General features: G+C 42.8%; 1 protein-coding gene across 3 annotated transcripts in view; it reads left to right on the top strand.

Annotated features, from left to right (window-relative positions):
• Nucleotides 1-18338, top strand: part of LOC105464057 (mediator complex subunit 27) — a 217355-nt gene that overhangs the window by 134179 nt on the left and 64838 nt on the right. For all 3 annotated transcript variants that reach the window (XM_071078489.1, XM_011711705.2, XM_011711706.3), the window contains exon 4: nucleotides 6779-6872. In XM_071078489.1, the coding sequence (XP_070934590.1) occupies nucleotides 6779-6872 (94 nt within the window). The remainder of the gene's footprint in view (nucleotides 1-6778; nucleotides 6873-18338) is intronic.

The raw sequence follows: 18338 nt of genomic DNA, 5'->3' as shown, positions 1-18338 counted from the left end.
GACATTGTGTTAAATGAAATAAGCCAGGGACAGAAAGACAAATATTGCATGATCTCTCTTTTTTTTTTTTTTTTTTAAGAGGTAGGGTTTTATTTGTCACCCAGATTGGAATGCAGCGGCACAGTCACCGCTCACTGCCCCCTTGAACTCCTGGGCTCAGGCGATCCTCCCATCTCAGCTTCCCAAGTAGCTGGGACTATAGGCACATACCACCACACCCAGCTATTTTTTATTTTTATTTTTTTTAGAGACAGGATCTTGCTATGTTGCCCAGGCTGATCTCGAACTCCTGAGCTCAAGCCATCTTCCTGCCTTGGCCTCCCAGTGTTGGGATTGTAGGCATAAGCCACTGCACCTGGCCACGATCTCACTTCTATGTGGAATCTAAAAAAGTTGAACTCATAGAAGTAGAGAGTAGAATGGTAGTTACCAAGGGCTTAGCGTGGGGGTTGGGGAGAGATACTGATCAAAAGATACAAAATTTCAAGTAGGTAAGAGGAATAAATTCAAGAGATCTATTGTATAACATGGTAGCTATAGTTAATAACAATGTATTATATTCTTGAAAATTGCTAAGACAGTGGATTTTAGGTGTTCTCACCACACACATGAAAAAAATGCTGGCCGGGCGCGGTGGCTCAAGCCTGTAATCCCAGCACTTTGGGAGGCCGAGGCGGGTGGATCACGAGGTCAGGAGATCGAGACTATCCTGGCTAACATGGTGAAACCCCGTCTCTACTAAAAAAAATACAAAAAACTAGCCGGGCGTGGTGGCGGGCGCCTGTAGTCTCAGCTACTTGGGAGGCTGAGGCGGGAGAATGGCGTGAACCCGGGAGGCGGAGCTTGCAGTGAGCCGAGATCACGCCACTGCACTCCAGCCTGGGAGACACAGCGAGACTCCGTCTCAAAAAAAAAAAAAAAAAAGAAAAAAGAAAAAAATGCTAAATATATGAGGTAGTGTATGTGCTGATTAGCTTGATTTAACCATTCCACAATATATGCATATTTCAAAACAACAGGCTGTACATGATAAATATATACAATCTTTATATGTCAATTAAAAAATAAACAAAAACTAGCCTGCAGCTGTATCACAGAAACATGATTTAAAGACGATAAGAATTAGTAGATTCTTTGTACCCCCTACGCCATTTCAGTTATGTTCACTTCTGGGCTGCAACAAATATATAAATATATATTTTTTTTATAAAAATAGCTTTATTGAAAAACAAAAGTTAACCATTCAGAAAAGAACAAAAAAGCAAACCAGGGACCACAGTTCCAAAACAGGGCTAAAACAGGGATGCTTGTGGACTTTAAAGGTCTATGAACTGCAGAAGTTTGTAGATAAAATGTTGTACAGACATGTGTTTTAATTTTCATACCTTCTTCAAGGGATCTGTGACTCAAGAAAGACTAAGAACCAGCCAGGCGCAGTGGCTCACACCTGTAATCCCAACACTTTGGGAGGCAGAGGCACGCGGATCACTTGAGGTCAGGAGTTGGAGACCAGCCTGGCCAACATGGTGAAACCCTGTCTCTACTAAAAATACAAAAATTAGCCGGACGTGATGGCAGGTGCCTGTTATCCCAGCTACTTGCGAGGCTGAGGCAGGAGGGAGAATCACTTGAACCCAGAAGGCAGAGGTTGCAGTGAGCTGAGATTGTGCCACTGCATTCCAGCCTGGGTGACAGAGCGAGACTCTGTCTCAAAAGAAAAAGACTAAAAACCGCTGATGAAAGAAATCAGAAAACCCAACAGTCTTTTATAAAGTCCATTCATGGACCCCAGAAAGCCTTTAAGTTTTGGAGGAAATATTTGTGTGTCATTCTAAAGGCTAAAGTAGGATGATTGGGTGCAGATACTAGTAAGTGGATTTGAAACAATCAGACGTCAAACAATGCAAGGGGTTGCCTCATGAGGTGGTGATGGGGGATATTTATGCAGACCACCTGTTGGAGATGCTGTTAAAACCCTAAATTGTTGGGGACAGTGGATGAGAGGACCTCTGAGGTCCTGGTGTTCTTTAGTTCTCAGACTAAGGCCATTGAAAGAAGCAAGCTGGCCTCTTGAAGAAAATTAGAAGTGAACAAAAGTATAGGGCTCTTGAAATCCATTTTAGCCATTTGAGAATGGTTGGATTGTTTCTGATGCAGTGGAGATGTTGAGGCAGTTGAGACTGAAGCCATCCTTCAGGAAGAGATGGTTGGGTTGGGCTGGGAAAAAATGGATTGGAAACCGTTGAGAGTCTGACCACAGCTAGGGCAAAGGACAGGGAAACAGAATGCTCTGGTTGTTTAAAAGTTCATTTTCTATCTGAACATACTGAAGTTATGGATCATACCTTGATTTGAATCTGTAATTTCTAGAAGTTTGTGTTTCTAGCCCAGTTCTTGGACCATCAAGCCAGCTCATTGACCAAATACTTCAAGAAGGAGAACCAAGCAGCTCTCCATTTTCGAAAGGCTTCTGTAATGTAAATAGGAACAGCAGTCTTTCCAAGTTATTACCCTGTTAACAGGTTGACAGATATGTGCAAATTGTGACTCACTGCTCAATTTGGCACTAAATTAATGTCTTTCCGCGCCGCGTCTGCTCAAGTGTAAACTAGTCACCACTGCTGTGTTACTGCTTGTTTGCCTATATTCCAAAGGTAAAAATTAAAGTAATTTGATTCTGCCACAGAACAGAGTGTAACATATGGTGGAAGTGTAGGAGGGGAGCACGCTGTTCCTACCTGTCCTTAGCCCTGCTCTCAAAGTGGGGCACCGCACTGCAGAGCCCGCTGCAGACGCTAGCAGTGCTCACTGTCTCGGGAGGCAACATTCGGAGAGTACTGCCAGAGACCACCTCCCATATCAACACTCCCTCCCTCAGCGAAAAAAGAGTGTCATTTTTGTCTCTAGATTTTTAATTTGAGCCTCCAAGCTTTCCTTATTTCTGTCAAGTCACTAGTGGTTGATTTGTGTTTCGAAGGTTGGGTCTGTTTGAAAATGAAGTGTTTTGATTTTTGCCTCGCAAATTTAGACATTGTTTTCCTCAGCTAAAGATGCAGCTGACTTTCTCTCTTTCCCTTTTTGGCAAATACATAATGTCACCTGTAGAAAAAAAATTTGCATCTCCTTTGTGTTAGACATGTGAATGGAAAACAATCTCCTGAAAATGCAGTTTTGCTTCCTACAGTCTTTGAGTTTGCCGAGCTTTGTCTAAGGTCACGGGTTGGGGAAGAAACAACAAGACAAGAACAACAAAACCCACCTGGATCTCTTCACTTACCCGTGCCAACAGCAGATATTTTCCCTGGGAACTTATTTTTCTTTTGCCATTGCCTTTTCTTAGAGGTAAAAATCTCATCAATAAAGGAATCAGAAATGGCCAGGAACCTTTGTTTGCCCATTTAGAACTCTGGCCCTTACTAAAAGCAAGCAAAGTTAGGTAGTTGGCATGGAATTCTAGAAATCTACACATTGAGCTTGGTTTCTGGCTTTTTGCTTGACCCGGGATCATCACTTAACCCACCTCATTTCTTTATTTTTCTAGCCTCCTAAGGAAACTAGTTTTCCAGAATGTATCTTGATGCCTTCAAGGTGAAAGGTACAAGGGAAAGCAAATTATGATGTTACCTTTGTGCTGAAGATCTGCATATTCATCTGCTTTCTGCTGTCCAGAGCTATGATGGCTATTGATTGAGGATCAGTTCAGAAGACATCGCCTATCCTCCTCCCCATTAGCATATACTTAGCAATGACCTCCATTCACGCAGGACAGTGGATGTTTGCTTCCTGCTGAGTCGGAAGAAACTGGGTTTAAACCACACATATAGATTTAGAAAAGAAGTATATACATGCAGGAATGTTTCCAATGACCTGGTATAAACTTTGGGCATGACGTTTTTGTCATGTGCCTTCACCATTTCAAGAAACGTCAGGCAATGATGAAAAATGAGTTCATTTCCTCTTCTCTTCACTTCTCACCCCTTTTGTAGCATTTAAGCTTAGATCCAAGGTTGTGTGTCATGATGCTATAAATCTAGAAGGAACCACGGGACATGATGTGTGGTCAGCCTGTGTCTTAGCCATCCAGGAAAGATTGTTTATTAAACCATTAAAAAATCAGCAGAGGCCAGGCGCGGTGGCTCACGCCTGTAATCCCAGCACTTTGGGAGGCCGAGGCGGGCGGATCACGAGGTCAGGAGATCGAGACCATCCTGGCTAACACAGTAAAACCCCGTCTCTACTAAAAATACAAAAAATTAGCCAGGCGTGGTGGTGGACACCTGTAGTCCCAGCTACTCGGGAGGCTGAGGCAGGAGAATGGTGTAAATCCGGGAGGCGGAGCGTGCAGTGAGCTGAGATTGTGCCACCGCACTGCAGCCTGGGTAACAGAGGGAGACTCCATCTCAAAAAAAAAAAAAAAAATTCGGCAGAATGGGGCCTTGCCTTTAAGAAATGCTCTCATTCTTTCTGAGCAAGTTCACTTTTTGGTGCCATGTCCTCACAGTATGGTGCTTTTAAGAGATGGGAGATGCTGTTTGGTACTGAGTTCATAAAAGCCATTCATGTACTTGAAGAATATCAAAGTCTCCCTCGGCCTTCTTTTCTCCAGGAGCAAATACCCTTCAGTGCACCTCCACGCCTTCTCGCTCATCTCTGCTGCAGTCTGCTTACTGTTGTTGTTTACCGCTGGGCCCTCTCTAATTTTTCCCCATCCTTCTTCAGCTGAAAGTTTTAAAACTCGACATCACATTCTCTAAGGAAAACCTGATAGGCTTTCCTTAGAGAATAGGTAGGGTCGCTTTCTGACTTTCATAGCTGGCATGTGATGTTCGCTTTTTAACAAATGGCATTATGTTTTCTGCTCTCTCTCGTGAGCCCCAGGTTCAAACTAAAATCTTTTCATGTTGTGAACAGAGAACTAATCTCCCTCTTACCCCAAGAGAATACACCTTTTATAGGTCCCTGACTTAATGGACATGTAATGTAATTTGTCATAGCCAATGGATATGAAATCCAATGTAAAATCCTTAATAGATAGTTTTACATGTCAGCTATTATATTATACATCCTCTTTGTGTCCAGTGTGATTGGATGGTGAACACAAATTCTTGTATGATTTTGTTCTCAAAGGACCTGAGCCAGACCCTACTCGGTGCTATGGGCTGATGTCTTCACAATGCGCTACCACTGTAGGGAAGAATTTATCCCAGTAAGAGAGGGCATTTTTGCAGAATTGGCCCATGGTGTAAGTGGTAGAACTACCCATCAGGGCACTTACAATTTTTGAGTCCTTTATATGTGCCAGTTCTCATGCTCAGTCCTTAATGTCCCTGACCTCAATTATTATTAAACCTTAAGAGACACAGGTTTCATCTGGGCTGTAAGAACAGAGGCTTCCCTTTTGGTGGGATATCTCCAAGGAAAACGTGAAGCTGATAGCTTGCCTGATATGTTTGGAGTAAGAGTCAGGTAGAGAGTTTGGGAATAAAACTGTAACAGATACGTAGAAAACTAATCAAATGAAAAGGCAAAACAGGGCTGGGTGCAGTGGCTCTCGCCTGTCATCCCAGCACTTTGGGAGACTGAGGCAAGGCTAATCACTTGAGGTCAGGAGTTTGAGACCAGCCTGGCCAACATGGTGAAACCCCGTCTCTCCTAAAAATACAAAAATTAGCCAGAAGTGGTGGTGGGCGCCTGTAATCCCAGCTACTTGGAAGGCTGAGGCACGAGAATCGCTTGAACCTGGGAGGCGGAGGTTGCAATGAGCTGATGAGATAGCACCACTGCACTCCAGCCTGGGCAATAGAGCAAGACTCAGTCTCAAAAAAAGAAAAAAAGGAAAGGCAAAATAGAAATACAAGAAAACAGAAAGCTGTATAAGTAAATAAATGTAGTCATGAGCTACTATGTAGCTCAGCTATTAAAAATACATGCAGAGATTTTAGAATATAATCACAGACTACTGATTTAAGTAAAAATTGTGATATAACTTGAATTAGAGCACAACCAGGAGATCAGGAGTGACTTCAGGTATTTAAAAACAAGGAATTGGCCGGGCGTGGTGGCTCCCGCTTGTAATTCCAGCACTTTGGGAGGCCGAGGCGGGCAGATCACAATGTCAGGAGATCGAGACCAGCCTGGCCAATGTGGTGACATCCCATCTCTACTAAAAATACAAAAATTAGCCAGGCGTGGTGGCATGTACCTGTAGTCCCAGCTACTTGGGAGGCTAAAGCAGGAGAATCATTTGAACCCGGGAGGTGGAGGTTGCAGTAAGCCGAGATCACGCCACTGCACTCCAGCCTGGGTGACACAGCAATTGTCACCCAAGTTTTTGTCAAAAAAAAAAAAAAACAGAAGGAATTTAATCCCGGGAATTGGTTATTCCAGTGATTCAGAGGAGAAGCCTGATGAGACAGTGAGACAGCCCAGAGGTGTGCAACAGCAGGACACTGCTGCCATCCTGGACTGGAAGGACAAAGGGAGGGAGCCATGTTGTTGGAGCCCAGTGACCCAGCAGGTGACACAGCTAAATTCTGACCTCCTATAGAAGAAAATTAATAGTCGTGCCTTAAAATGAAAAATCAAGAACTAGCATTAAAAACACATTATCTGGACATACAGAGGTAAAGACAAAAAGGTTTCTAATCCTATTTGCCTTCTTAAAAATGTGTTATGTTGATTTAAAATTACATTTAAAAGCAATGTCTTTCGAATACTATTAATCTGTAGTTCTTAACTGGAGTCGTAGTTCACACATGTTTATTTTTTTCCCACTTAGATATGTTGATGATGTGATCAACCGCATTGACAGGATGTTTCCTGAAATGTCCATCCACTTATCCAGACCCAATGGAACATCAGCAATGCTTCTGGTAAGATCAGCTTGACTGATTTGTAGTGATGTTGGGGGAAAAAAATGGACTTCTCAATTAATTCTCTGGTCCTGTGTTGTAGGATCTATGGAATGGGGATTAAATTCCGATTTGATGGTGAATAACGTATTTCCTTTACTGGCATTCTGTAGGTTAATAATTCTGCACATTGAACCCTTGCTTTTGAACAAAATTGCAGATCTCATGTAAGAATTAACCAGAGAGGAAAGACACTGTAAGACCGTTTTACCTTAAGTCACTTCATGCAACCTCCCAATGTTTTGGTGAATCTGCTTTCTATCTTCCCCAAAGAAGTATAGTAGATAATAGTGATGCTCAACTGTTGGATCCTGCTAAAGAAAACGCTCTCTTAATACAAAACCAGAATATTATGTATTTGAAGAGAGTGTTCTGAGGCTTGTGACTGATGACTTCTGGTTTTGCCGTTTCTGATTATGGTTTGCTCTGAACACATCACCTCATAATCTCCTGGTGGATGTTTGTATTTGCATGAATTCACCAAAGACAGGTGTGTTTTGGAAATACAGTGGGATAGAAATGCCAGATTATATTATTAATTAGGAAGTCTAGAGACCTCAATGATGAGAAGCTTTTCTAGTGGTCTGTATAATAACACTTGTATGTGCTTGAAGAATACTTCCCTGAACACAGATTTTTGAGGAACCACCACATTTTATAAAAAAGCAGAGTTTATCCCAGCACTTTGGGAGGCCGAGACGGGCGGATCACGAGGTCAGGAGATCGAGACCATCCTGGCGAACACCGTGAAACCCCGTCTCTACTAAAAAAAATACAAAAAACTAGCCGCGCGAGGTGGCGGGCGCCTGTAGTCCCAGCTACTCGGGAGGCTGAGGCAGGAGAATGGCGTAAACCTGGGAGGCGGAGCTTGCAGTGAGCTGAGATCCGGCCATTGCACTCCAGCCTGGGCGACAGAGCGAGACTCCGTCTCAAAAAAAAAAAAAAAAAAAAGCAGAGTTTATTGAATAAGAATGATGGTTTCAATGGGTGTCAGGGAGGTAAGGTTCAGGACTGGGTATTTTTTCCATCTATTCTGCTGTTGCTGCTTTGGAGCCTAGTGCGAACTCCTTATATTTTAGCATTTTACTTGTGTGAAATCTTATAAATAGCCAGTCACCCAGGATGAGTTACTATTTACTCCAGCCCATTCATCTTAGGGGAACATTGTGTGTGCATGTGTGTTTTGGTCTTAAGACAGGAAAAGATCTGGGCTTGTTAAATGTTTGTTACTTCATTTGTGGGGAAAAAAAATTAGTGACATCCACCTGGATAACATGCTACTTAAAAAATTTCTTTCAGTTAAAACATAAAGAAAAGGAGATAATGCTATGTTTTTTTTTTTCATAGAAAAGGGAAACAGTTTTCTTCACATAAAATGTATCTGTCTACAGAACACAAAATATCTTCTGCTTCCAGAGGTTGCAGTGAGCTGAGATCGTGCCATTTTACTCCAGCCTAGGCAAAAGAGCGAGACTCTGTCTCCAAAAAAAAAAAGTCTCTCTCAGTTAAATGTACAAATTGCCCAGATTTTAAGATACCCCAGACCCAGCAGTTGAAACATAAATCCTGCTCTCAGCATACCTGACAGGGTCCCAAAGAGTTAATGAAGATAGAAATGAATGAATGCATCCTCAGTGAAATAGGTTTGTTCAAATTATTTCTGGGTCATTGAGCTCCCATTTCATGACGAGGGTGGGATTTGGCATTGAAGGGAATGGGCAGAGGGAACAAGATTCCAGGCAAACAGGCTACACAGATGAGTTGCTTCCACCTGAGAAGGCAGGCATGTATTTCACAGTGACGGTCGACCTCGCCTGCTTTCCCATGGAGCTTCTGTCCTAATAGACTGATGAGAGAGTTTAGGGACTCAATTCAAGGCAAGAATCACGTTTCACATCCCCGGTTTATTTACTACCACCAACACCCATCCACCCCCGCTAATTCAGACATGTGCATCTAGGTGCCTACTTGTTATCTTTCTTCAGCGACACAGGAACTCACAGAAGCTGGTGCTTACTTACAGCAACAGTGGTAGGTGATCTGATTCAGAATCAGATTGCCACGGGGTTAATCGTACTTTTAACATAATGCCTGCGTTTGGCGTTTACTATTAGAAGTTGGAATTTTATGAGATGGCAAATCTCTAGGCTATTCACTCCTCCCACATCCATCATGAGGTGGGTGACGGGAATTCCTACCTGGAGGGGGAGCAGGACCAACAGATGCCTCCTCCCCCACTACCTACTGCTAGTCACCTGTTCCCTGGACTTCACTGGTAAAGTTTTGGGGCCTAGACTGTAGGCAGGAGGTGTAGGCAAGACTTGAAAGTGTTTTCTGGAGATGAACCTGGAATAAATTGAATTAACCGGGAATGCAGTGTATTCCAGAAGGCTATGGGGAAAGACCAGTTAGGAGGCCGTTGAAGCAGGGTGCACTTGAGCAGTCTCAGCCGACGCCTTCCTTTACCTCCCTTGGCAAATGTCCGAACTGTGCCTGTGCTTTTGAAATAAAATGGCATTTCCTCTGGAATTGGCTGGGCTTCCTTGAATGCGGTCAACAGCAACTGATTGACTCACATAAGGAAAGAGTTGGTTGGGTTTTGCTGTTTGATGGTGCCAGGTACATGAGACTCAGTGATGAAGCTGACCTGCCAGGCAGGACAAAAAGCAGAGTAGCTCCAGGCATGTCAGGAACAAGATCAGGACAATGTTTGTTAGGGGGCCCCATGGCCCAAATGATTCCATATGAACTGCCTTCCATCCCTGTGCATACAGTCTGGGAAGAACACTCCTGCTGGCCTAGCCTGCCATTGCTCCTTGCTCTGAGCCCCGAGGATGCGGGAGTCAGGCCTCGGCAGCCCCACAGAACTGCAAGGAGTGGAGGGAAAGTAATTCCCTAGAGGAACCAGCCGTCTGTATGACACAGTGAACGTCTGTGTGGACAGAGGCTTGTGGCTTACGCAGCACTTGTCTCATCTGATCCCCACTGTGGCCCTCGAGGTAGGGTAGCACCAACTGTGCTCATCTGACAAGTAGGAACTGGAGGAAGTTGTTTCCTGGGCTTGTGCGGTCAGAACACCTATCCCTATCTCCCCAAGCCTCCAGGATGCTATCCTTCTCTCGTCTCTGAGGACAGTTCATGCTGGTGGCAAGTAAGATTTGGACTACCAGGCACCAGGCTGATTTTTTTCTTTTCCTTTTTCGTTGTTTTTTTTTTTTTTGGAGACAGATTCTCACTTTGTCACCCAGGCTGGAGTGCAGTGGCGTGATCACAGCTCATTGCAGCCTCAACCGCCTGGGCTCAAGCAATCCCCCCACCTCAGCCTCCTGAAGAGCTGGGACCACAGGTGTGTGCCACCATGCCTGGCTAATTTTTGCATTTTTTGTAGAGACGGCAGGCTTGTCTCGAACTCCTCAGCTCAAGTGATGTGTCTGCCTCAGCCTCCCAAAGTGCAGGGATTACAGATATGAGCCACTGTACCTGGCCAGATTTTTCTTAAAATTGTTAAATTATGTAATTTGATATATACTAAAAAATATATGTAATGTATACGTAAATTATAAAGCTTAGATAAACCCATGAGCTCATCACTCAATTTGAGAAATAGAACATAACCAATATGGCTCCTCCCCAATCCCTGCCTCCTGACCCGTGGTCATCTGTACCCTGAGAGGCACCCCCTTCTCATTTTTAAAATGCAGTTCGCCACATGTGCCTGTATCGCTAAATAATGCCTCCTTGAGTTTTGAGCTGTGTAAAAATAGTGTCATACTATGTATATTGTTTCTGAGCTGTATCCCTGATGGTGGTCGTATCTTGCAGTTTGATCATTGTCATCTAATGACCATCCTGTGACTATCCACACTTTATCCTTTCTCTTGCCAAGGCACATTGGGGTTGTTTACAATTTTGCTTTACAACTAATGTTGGCATGAGCATTCTCTTGCATATTACCAGGATACTTTTTTTTGAAAGTTTTTATTTTAATTTTTGTGGGTACACAGTAGGTGTATATATTTATGGGGTACATGAGACACTTTGATACAGGCCTGTGATGCGTAATCATCACATCCTGGTAAATGGATATCCATCCTCTCAAGCATTTATTCTTTGTTTTGTTAAGTTATCCAATTATACTCTTTTAGTTATTTTTAAATGTACAATTAAATTGTTACTGATTGTAGTCACCCTGGTGTGCTATGAAATACTAAGGCTTACTTATTTTTGCTAACTACTTTTTGTACCTGTTAAACATCCCCACTATCCTGCCCCCATACTCCCACCCCAACTATCCCTCTCAGCTGCTGGTAACCATCCTTCTATCTCCAGGAGTTCAATTACTTTAATTTTTACCTCCCACAAATAAATGAGACCATAATAAAGTTTATCTTTCTGTGCCTGGCTTATTTCACGTAACTTAACAACCTTCATTTCCACCCGTGTTGTTGCAAATGACAGGATCTCATACTTTTTTATGGCTGAATAGTACTCCGTTCTGTATGTGTACCACATTTTCTTTATCCACTCATCTCTTGATGGACACTTAGGTTGTTTCCAAATTTTGGCTGTTGTGAACAGTGCTACAACAAACATGGGGGTGCAGCTATCTCTTCGATATACTGGTTTCCTTTCTTTTGGATATATGTGCAGCAGTGGGATTGCTGGGTCATGTGGTAGCTCTATTTTTAGGTTTTCTGAGGAACCTCAAAACTGTTCTCCATAGTGGTTGTACTAATTTACATTCCCACCAACAGTATACAAGGGTTCTCTTCTCTCCACATCCTCGCCAGCATTTGTTATTGCCTGTCTTTGGATAAAAGCTATTGTAACTGGGTTTTTGCCGTTTTGTATGTCTTCTTTTGAGAAATATCTATTCAGATCTTTTGCCTATTTTTTAATCGGATCATTAGATTTTTTTTCCTGTAGAGTTCAAGCTCCTTATATATCCTGGCTATTAATCCTTTGTCAGATGGGTAGTTTGCAAATTCCGTAATATTGCAGATCCAGTCTACGGACTGTCTCTTCACTTTGTTGATTGTTTCCTTTGCTGTACAGAAGCTTTTTAACTTGATGTGATCCCATTTATCCATTTTTGCTTTGGTTGCCTATGTTTATGGGATATTACTCAAGACATTTTTGCTCAGACCAATGTCCTGGAGAGTTTCCCCAACATTTTCTTGTAATAGGTTCATAGTTTGAGGTCTTAGATTTAAGTCTTTAATCCATTTGTATTTGATTTTTATGTATGGTGAGAGATAGGGGTCTAGTTTCATTCTTCTGCATATGGAAATTAAGTTTTCCCAGCAACATTTATTAAAGGGACATCTTTTCCCCAATGTATGTTCTTGGCACCTTTGTCAAAAATGAGTTCACTGTAGGTGTATGGATTTGTTTCTAGGCTCTCTAGTGTCTTCCATTGATCTATGTGTCTTTTTATGCCAGTACCATGCTGTTTGGTTATTATAGCTCTGTAATATAATTTGAAGTCAGGTAATGTGATTCCTCCAGTTTTGTTCTGCTCAGGGTAGCTTTTGCTATTCTGGATCTTTTGTGGTTCCATATAAATTTTAGGGTTTTTTTTTTCTATTTCTGTGAAAAATATCATTGGTATTTAGATAAGGTTTATATTGAATGTGTATTGCTTTGGGTAGTATGCACATTTTAACAATATTGTTTCTTCCAACCTATGAACATGGGATACCTTTCCATCTTTTTGTGTCTTCTCTAATGTCTTTTATCAGTGTTTTATAGTTTTCATTGTAGAGATATTTTTCTTCTTTGGTTGATTCCTAGGTATTTAATTTTATGTGTAGCTATTGTTAAATCAGATTACTTTTTTATTTCTTTTACAGACTGTTCACTCTTAGCTTATAGAAATGCTACTGATTTCTGTATATTTTGTATCCTTCAACTTTACTGAATTTGTTTCTCATTGCTAATGGTTTTTTGGCAGAGTCTAGGTTTTTCCAAATATAAGATCGTATCATCTGCTAACAAGGATAATTTGACCCTTTTCCTTTCCAATTTGGATGCCCTCTATTTTTTTCTCTTGTCTGATTGCTCTAGCTAGGACTTATGTTAAATAACAGTGATGCAAGTGGGCATCCTTGTCAAGTTCTAAATCGTAGAGGAAAGGCTTTCAGTTTTTCCCCATTCAGTATGATACTAACTGTAAGTCTGTCATATATGACTTTTATTATGTTGAAGTATGTTCCTTCCATACCCAGATTTTTGAAGGTTTTTATAATAAAGTGATGTTGGTTTTTATCAAATGTTTTTCAATATCAGTTGAAATGATCACATGGTTTTTGTCCTTCATTCTGTTGATGTGATGTTTCACATTAACTGATTTGCGTATGTTGAACCATCTTTACATCCCTGGAATAAATCCCACTTCGTCATGATGAATGATCTTTTTAATGTGTTGTTGAATTCAGTTTGATAGTATTTGGTTGAGGATTTTTGCATCAATAATCATCAGAAATATTGGCCTATAGTTTTATTTTTTTTGTTGTGTCTTTGTCTGGTTTTGGTATCAGGGTAATATACTGGCCTCATAAACTGAGTTTGGAAGTATTCCTTCCTCTTCTGTTTTTTGGAATACTTTGAGTAGGATTGGTATTAATTCTTCTTTAAATGTTTGGTAGAATTCAGCAGTGAAGTCATTGGATCGTGGGCTGTTCTTTACTGGGAGACTTTTTTATTACTGCGTCAATGTCATTACTTGGTATTGGTCTGTTCAGGTTTTAGATTTCCTTATGATTCAATCTCGGTAGGTTGTATGTGTCTATGAATTTATCCATTTCCTCGAGGTTTTCCAATTTATTGGCATGTAGTTGCTCATAGTAGCTACTAATGATCCTTTTAATTTCCGTGGTATCAGTTGTAATGTCTCCTTTTTCATCTCTTACTTTATTTGTATCTTCTCTCTCTCTCTCTTTTTTTTTTTCCTAGTCAGTCTGGCTAAAGGTTTGCCAATTTTATTTTGTGTTTCCATTATCATTTATTTCAAGAAACTTTTCAGTTTCCTTCTTAATCTCTTAATTGACCCACTGGTCATTCAGGAGCATATTGTTGAATTTCCATGTGTTTGTATAGTTTCCAAAATTCCCCACGTTATTGATTTCTAATTTTATTCCAGTGTGGTCAGAGAAGATCCTTGATATTCTTTCAGTTTTTTGTTTTTGTTTCTTTTAAGGTTTTCAGACTTGTTTTGTGACCTAACCTACGGTCCGTCCTTGAGAGTGGTCCATGTAGTCTTACCCTTGAGAGTGATCTGTGTGCTGAGGAGAAGAATGTGTTCTGCAGTCATTGGATGAAATGTTCTGTGAATATCTATTATGTCCATCTGTTCTGTAGTTCAGGTTAGGTCTGATGTTTCTTTGTTGGTTTTCTGTCTGGAAGATCTGTCCAATCCTGAAAGTGAGGTGTTAAATTATTATATTGTGGCCTGTCTCTTTAGCGCTAATGATATTTCCTTTGTGTATCTGGGTGTGTTCCATTGTTGGTTGCATATATATTTACAATTGTGATATCCTCATGCTGAATTGACCCCTTTAGCATTGTATGATGACCTTCTTTGTCTCTTTTTACAGTTTTTGTCCTGAAATCTATGTTGTCTGATATAAGTATAGCCACGCCTGCTCTCTTTTGGTTTCCATTGGCATGGAATATCTTTTTCCATCCTTTTATTTTCAGTCTATGTATATCTTTATAGGTGAAGGCTGTTTTTGTAGACAACAGATCAATGGGTCTTGCTTTTTTGTCTATTCAGCTACTCTGTGTCTTTTGATTGGAGAGTTTAGTTTACTTATATTTGATGTTATTGTTGATAAGTAAGGATTTACTTCTTCCATTTTGTTGTTTTCTGGTTGTTTTGAGGTCTTCCTTCCTTTTTCCCTTCCTTCTTTTGTTCCTTTTAGTGAAGGTGATTTTCTCAGGTGCTATGATTTAATTTCTTGCTGTTTATTTTTTGTGTATCTATTGTATATTTTCTAATTTAAGGCTACCATGAAGTTTGCAAATACTGTCTTATAAACTGTTGTTTTATTTATTCATTCATTTATATTTTATTTTATTTATTTATTTCAGAGATAAGGTCTCACTCTGTCACCCAGACTGGAGTGCAGTGGCACAATCTTGGCTCACTGCAGCCTTCACCCCGTGAGCTCAAGTAATCCTCCCTCCTCAGCCTCCCAAGGAGCTGGGACCACAGATCCGCACCACCACACCCAGCTAAGTTTTTGTATTTTTGGTAGAGACAGGATTTATCTGAAAAAGTCTTTATTTCTCCTTCATGCTTGAAGGATATTTTCACAGGATATACTATTCTAGGGTAAAAGTTTTTTTCCATCAGCACTTTAAATATGCCATGCCACTCTCTCCTGGCCTGTAAGGTTTCCACTGAGAGGTCTGCTGCCAGACAGATTGGAGCTCCACTCTTATGTTACTTCTTTTCTCTTGCTTTGCTCCTTTTAGGATCCTGTCATTATCCCTGACCTTTGAGAGTTTGATTATTAAATGCCTTGAGGTAGTCTATTTCAGGTTAAAACTGCTTGGTGTTCTATAATCTTCTTGTACTTGAATGTTGTTATCTTTCTAGTTTGGACAGTGAGCTGATGTTACCCCTTGGAATAAACTTTCTACCCCTGTCTTTTTTCTCTACCTCCTCTTTAAGACACTTAGATTTGCCCTTTAAGGCTATTTTTTAGATCTGGATTACCAGGCAGCGACTCGGTTCTCTTCCCTTACTTTCTCCCAAACAAAGGAAGCCTCTCTGTCTCTATGCTAAGCCACCTGGAGCTGGAGATGAGGTGATGCAAACACCGCTGTGGCCACCGCTACTGAGACTGTGCTGGGTCTGCCTTGAGGCCAGCGCAGCACTGGGTCTTGCCTAAGGCTCGCTGTAACCACTACGCCTATGTTCACTTAAGGTGCTAGGACTCTACAGTCAACAGATGGGGAAGCCAGCCAGGTTTGTGTCATTCCCTTCAGGGTGGCAAGTTCCCCTAGGTCCCAGGTGGGTTCAAAGATGCTGTCTGCGAGCCAGGGATGGGAGTCAAAAACCTTAGAAATCTAGCTGGTACTCTCTTCTACTGCAGCTAGCTGGCCCTCAAACCACAAGAAAAGTCCTTCCCACTCTTCCCTCCCCTTTCCACAGGCAGGAGAGCCTCTCCCAGTGACCACCACCACCACTGGTCCATGGGGCGTTCTGCCAGGCCACTGCCGACATTCACTGAAAGCCCAGGGGCTCTTCAGTCAGTGGAGAGTCCATAGTGGTTGTACTAATTTACACTCACCATAAAGGCGTGGCAAATGCTGCCGTGCCTGAGACTCACCCTTCAGGGCAGTGGACTCCCCTCTGCCAGAGCAGGTCCAGAAATGCCATCTAACAGCCTAGGCCTGGACTCAGGGACCCCAAGAGCCCATTTGGTGTTCTACCCTCCTGTAGCCAAGCTGGTACCTAAGGGGCAAGGCAAAGTCCCCTTTACTTTTCCCTCTGCTTTTCTCCAGCAGAAGGAGCCTCTCCCCAGAGCCACCATGGCTGGGAATGTGCTGGATCTCTCTCGACGTCAGCACATCTCAGAGTCTCACCAAGGCCCATGGCATACTACCTGGGTGTCACTGTTGGTTATTCAGGGCCCAAGGGCTCTTTAGTCAGCAGGTGATGGATCCTGCCAGGACTAGGTCCTTCCCTTCAAGGCAGCAAGTTCCCTTCTGGCCCAAGGTGTTGAGAAATTTCATTTGGGAGCTAGGGCCTAGAATGGGGGCCTCACAACTGCCTGGTGCCCTATCCTGTTGTGGCTGAGCTGGTATCCAAGATGCAAGACAAAGTCCTCTTTACTCTTTGCTCTCCCATCCTCAAGAAGAAGGAAGGGTCACCTTCATTGCTGTAAACTGTGGTGTCTAGAATTGGGGGAAGGGTGGCGCAAGCACTCCCTTAGCCACCCGCGCTGCTGTCTCCCTAGGTCACGTGCCCCCCTAGTCCACTGGCTCTGAGCCCAGCCCAGCACTAGAACGTGCTTAGGAATTGCAGTCCTTGTGATCTAGACTGCCTTTCAAGTTTACCTAGAACCCCAGAACACTTTAGCACCGCTGGCGAGGCTTGCTGAGAAACTCAAGTTCCCACATTGGCAGGGGTGATTTCCCTCTGGCCAGAACTGGTCCAAATGCTCCCTCCGTGGACACGGCAGCAGCTGAGCCCAGCACGGCTTTACTCTCTGCTGTGACGGGGCAGCACTGAGTTCAATGGCAAGTCCCCCAGTTGCTGTGCCCTCCCTCACCCAAGTGGGCAGATCCTCTCTGGGCCATTTGGCAGCTGCTGGAGGAGGAGGAGGGGTGGCGTCACTGAAGACTGTCTTTCCTCCCCTCTTCCATGCCTCTTTCAGCGAAATGAAGTTAAAACCAGGCACTGTGATTGCTCACCTGATTTTTGGTTCTTATTATGTTGCTTTTTTGTGTGTAGTTGTTAAAAATTGGTATTCCTGCAGGGGGGATGGTCAGGGGAGGCTTCTGTCCAGCCATCTTGCTCCACCCACCTCAGGATACATTTTTAAGCCTTAGCCCAAGCCACAGAGCCAGTGCAGACTCCTTTCTGGAGGAGCAGGGAGGGGTTGTGATCAGTAGGGAAAGACGGCGTTTTCCTAAGAGCCACCTGAGTTGTGAAACCTGATGTTGCAGTGCCCACATGGGTGTCCAGAGCGACTCCTGCTAAATGGCCTTGGTTCTGCAATAACACATTCCACTGATTTGATTGCTGTTCTAAATCTCATCTGCTTTTGGTATATGAGTGTAGAGGGCTTGGGGGTTATTTGTGCATATGCATGGGAAAACAGCATAAAGTCATTGGACTTCAGGCAATTTGCGGACAAAAGGCAGGTTTTGGTGATCCCATTTTGGCTTCCCCCTTCATCAAGCAGTCCCTGCCAAGAAGCTCCTGACATGCCTGGAGCAACCCTGACCTTTGTCCCTCCTGGCAGGTCCGGTCTATAATTGGGAGTCTCAGTCCATCATCGACGGTTTCTTCAGAGTATAAAAAGGGAAGAGGGAGAGGGAAACTACCAAACTGGCACTTTTTGAGCCCTCTATGTATTTCAGCTTGGCTTATCGAAAGCCAAACCAGCTTTTTTGTTGTTGGCCTGGAAGCACCAGGGCTTCGAGGCCAGTCAGAACCTTAGGAGCAGTCACCTCCTAGCCTAGGACTGTGTTTGATACAGGGCACATGCTGGAGGCCTCTTCACAATTGTGAACCCACAGGGAGTGCACTCTTAGGAGAGGAGTTGGGGTGAGAGGAGGGGAGGAAGGACAAATGGGCACTCAGCATTTGCTGAATGAATACATGAATGGCAGAAATAAAAGCATCTTTGACTTTCATATGTATCCGTTTGTCCATACTGGCAGAAATGGGGATCTGCTCTTTGGCTACTC

Source organism: Macaca nemestrina, chromosome 14, assembly GCF_043159975.1.
Source record: "Macaca nemestrina isolate mMacNem1 chromosome 14, mMacNem.hap1, whole genome shotgun sequence".
NCBI lineage: Eukaryota > Metazoa > Chordata > Mammalia > Primates > Cercopithecidae > Macaca > Macaca nemestrina.
This window is presented reverse-complemented; position numbering and strand designations above follow the sequence as displayed.